Source organism: Octodon degus, unplaced genomic scaffold (assembly GCF_000260255.1).
Source record: "Octodon degus isolate 3935 unplaced genomic scaffold, OctDeg1.0 scaffold00106, whole genome shotgun sequence".
Lineage (NCBI taxonomy): Eukaryota > Metazoa > Chordata > Mammalia > Rodentia > Octodontidae > Octodon > Octodon degus.
In genome coordinates, this window is record NW_004524682.1 from 3,779,980 (window position 1) to 3,784,023 (window position 4,044).

The 4,044-nt window shown below is 36.0% G+C and overlaps 1 protein-coding gene across 1 annotated transcript in view; it reads right to left on the reverse strand.

Annotated features, from left to right (window-relative positions):
• Lipi (lipase I) overlaps window positions 1-4,044 on the reverse strand; it is a 58,142-nt gene that overhangs the window by 32,588 nt on the left and 21,510 nt on the right. The window contains exon 7 of the mRNA XM_023724124.1: window positions 601-690. Within this exon, the coding sequence (XP_023579892.1) occupies window positions 601-690 (90 nt within the window). The remainder of the gene's footprint in view (window positions 1-600; window positions 691-4,044) is intronic.

The window sequence follows — 4,044 nt, forward strand, 5'->3', positions numbered from 1 at the left end:
TCTCATTCTCATTCTCATTCTCATTCTCATTCTCATTCTCATTCTCATTCTCATTCTCATTCCTCTGCCCAAATTTCTCTGGCTGCAGTGACTTCTAGCTATGTGTTAGCTGACCGGTAGCCACAGAGGAACTAAGAACACTTGTTGGTCAAATCTGAAGGGACCCAAGCTCTGCATGTTGAAGCAGTTGTTGGACCTGGACCAGCTGCTCAGCTGTCTACATGTATGGGGAAAATCAAGGGCCAAGAGTTTATAACTTTGTGTTGTATAGTAATATGGTAAGGGTAAATTTTCAGTGTTGAGATAAAATTTTTATGACTTAAGCTGCATTCTACTCCTTCAATAACGTCAAGCTTCTAATGTTTAAAATGGTGAACTAAAACTACTGAAATCATGACACAATAGGTATAACCTATGAGCAAATGTTTGTCTACTGTTAACCTTTGGGATTCAGTATTTATATTAAACTATTTCTAGTGATTAACTTCTAAACTACATTAATTAAACAAAAATATTTTCTGAAGATTACAAACAAAAGAAATTATTTTCTTCCATCATTTGGAACCATCTATAATTCATCTGAAAACACCAATTGGATACCTGAAAAAATTGATGTAGGACAGCCAGGTTGTTTTATTCCTCCATTCGGATAAAAATCTATATGTCCCAATGGCTCTTGAATGCCCAAACCTGACAAGAAAAGCACCTGAGAATTACAAATTGTACCTAGGCTTACAACACTTGAACAAAATCAATTCTCCTACATAATCCATGATAATTACTTTTTATTTACATTTTTGAATTGAAAATAAAATAAAAGCTATATTTTCAAATATGAGCTTTTCTGTGTTTGTTTTCCAAACTAATTCTTCATGAAAATTTGCCCTATTTATTCAGTAAATTTAGAAATGACAAGTTTACCATGAGTCACTTGTGTTTCCTTTGCCATGAATAAATAGAAAAGCGAATAATCTTTGTAGTAGAAAATACTTCCTAGCAAAAGTAGGATATGATAAATAAGTACTATAACATGTTATGTCAGATGATAATAAGTACCCTGGAGAAAAATTAAGAGGAACAAGGGAAGAGAAAAAAACACTTGAGAACAGAGGTAGTTGGCCAGGGCATTTCTCACTGAGGAGGTTGAGTTGAGCAAAGACGTGAGAGAAATGAGGTAGTGAACAAAGTGGATGGGTATAAGCAGATGTGAGGCTGTCGAAGAAGTCAGTGTACCTGGAGCCTAACACACAAGCAAGGTCATGGAAGGAAAACAAATCAGGCCACAAATTAGGTCATAGTGATGACTCCCTCTCTCTTTGGATATCTCAGACTCATTGACTCACTAATTTGTCAGATTTTTAGAGTATGCTACTTCATCTGGAACAACTCTGGCCAAGGTGGCATACAATGTGTAGCTGTTAATTATGGTCTTCTGTAAATCTATACATATTTGGGGTGCTAGTTGACGTTTAAATTCACATACTATTAGCAATATATAACCTGTAACTCAGTAAAGGTACATTGTAAAAAAGATATCAAATTCAGCACACTCAGGACTACAGCAGGATATAAGATCTTTCTGCCAAATAAGATTGTTTGACTTAGAGTATAAATTTGCAGCACAATAAAATCCTCAAGAGGAATAGACAGCAGTTTTAGCATAACAAAGTTTTAGCATACTTGCATCTGACAGTAAGAATTAAATGTAGCAATGTGATTTAGTTTTAGTAATAAACAGAACACAGTAATGTCTAATGAGGTATTAGAGACACAAGAAAGTACTAGGCATACACATTAGGTGAGCAGGAGAAAAGAGGTTGTTTGACATTCAAGTAGAGGTAAAGGACAACTAAGATGATTTTCTTAGAAGACAAAGAATTCTGGGTAGTATTTATGAGTACCTAGTAGCCATATATGTAGGGTAGTATATGTGACTACCCATATTTGGCAGTAGCCAAATTTTGCTTCTGTTGAGACCTTAGTTGTACATCTGACAAACTGTAAGATTTAGGCACTATCAGGTGCCTAAATAGGGATTTCTCTTCATTCTGATTAGAATGAAAAGGGGATTTTCTTTTCTTTCTTTCTTTCTTTCTTTCTTTCTTTCTTTCTTTCTTTCTTTCTTTCTTTTTTCTTTTTTTTTTCAGAACCTGGGATTGAAATCAGGCCCTTGTGCTTGCCAGTGAAGCACTTGTTCTACTGAGCCATTGCCCCAGCCTGGGATTTTCAATTTGAAAATTGATTATATTTCTTCAGCTTGAGGAAATTCTGAGTTAATATCCCTTAAACTGTTGCTTCTCATTTACTTCTCTCTTTTATTGTAGGCTTCTAATTAAACATGATTCACTTTCTCACTGTGTATTGTGATGGCCTAAACCAAGACTCTTAGCATAAATATTGCCATGATAAAATGTAGCTGGCCCCAGAGTTTTAAAAAGAGGCCTATGTGTGAAACTAGTAACCATATGGAGGAAATTACCCTGAGAAAATGCTGACCCTAAACAATAACAGGATAAAAGTAGCCAGATGTATAGCAAGAAAAATACCTGTCTGACAGGCAGGATGTGTGCTGATCTAACTGTCATCAAGCAGGACATACTGCATGTCCTCCTTATATACTCTTTTTTTTTTTTTTTTAAATTTGTGTGTGTGTGTGTGTGTGGCCAGCTCAGCCCACCAGGGGGCGGGGCTGGCTGGCATGTGGTGCTGGGGGATTGAACTGCGGTCCCTGTGCTTTAGCTAAGCTTGTTCTAAGTAGGGGCTTTAGACCACTGAGCCATCTCACCAGCCCCCTCCTTATATACTCTTCACGATCTCCGGGCAGCACTGCTCACTTAGACTCTGAAACGGGGTCTATGCTGATGGTCGCTGAGCTCAGCTAATAAAAGATCTTCACATTTTTAATTGGCTACTTAAATTCCTATATTGATTATGAACCCATAACAGTATTTTAGACATCTTTGCTCTCTATATTATCCACACTTTTATCTTCATTTGCCTTTTTCTAGAAATTTCCTGCTCACCTAATTGCTCCTTCACTCAGTTTCCAATGTACTATTACACTTTTCTAATGTCGACCATTAATGTTAAGAATTCTCATTATTTTTATGTAATATAACCTATTTTGTATTATCTGTTGAAATTTTTAATCTTATCTTGTATTTCTCTGGGAAAGAAAGCACATTTTTATAAGCATTGAACAATAAGTTTAATATCTGGAGTCCTAAGATTCAATACGTATTCACCACTGATTTTGTTGTTTATTCAGTCTTGCTCCATGTGTGCTGGGGTGGCTTTATTTGAATGCTAAACATTTATATCAAAAGTTTTGTAAAATACTTAGAAATGAAAAATGATGAGATCTTCTTAGACAGGAAACTATTATTTTCTTCCGCTGTGCACCCAGGAGTGCTGGCAGTCAGGATCTCCTTTAACAAAATTCAATACGCTGGATTTTTTTTTCAAATCACCTCTAATGACATAGAAGCTTGGCTGCAGATCATACAAAGTAGGTTTGCTTAAATTTTATACTTATTCCAAAAGTATTTTTCTTTGGAATCCTAACACAAGAGTCAGAAAAATGTACAATCACCATGAAGGTATTTGAAAAACACTTTCCAGACTCTGCATCAGAAAACTGTTTATGAGAAAAGTGACGACAAATGCCAAATGTTTTTCCCTTTTTGTACATATTGAACTGGCAACTTTCTCCTGATGTTTCTGCAAGTAGGCCTGTCCAAATCACCTAGCTCACAGCTTTAGAATACCACTTGGTTTCTTAATATATACAAGTGACTACAGCAGGAAGAAATAGTCATTTGTGAGTTTTCAAGGAAAATACATTCTTTCAAATCTGAGCAGAGGCCAAGTATCTGGTTCAGAAATTCCTCGAGGCAGCTAAATATAAATAACATTCTATGTTTCTGATTTTGGTGCCCATAAAAAGATCAATAAGGAGGGCCAGGGAGATGGCTCAGCAGAATAAGCACTTGCCTGGCAAGCACAAAGGCCTGAATTCAACCCCTGGTTCTGAAAAAAAAAAAA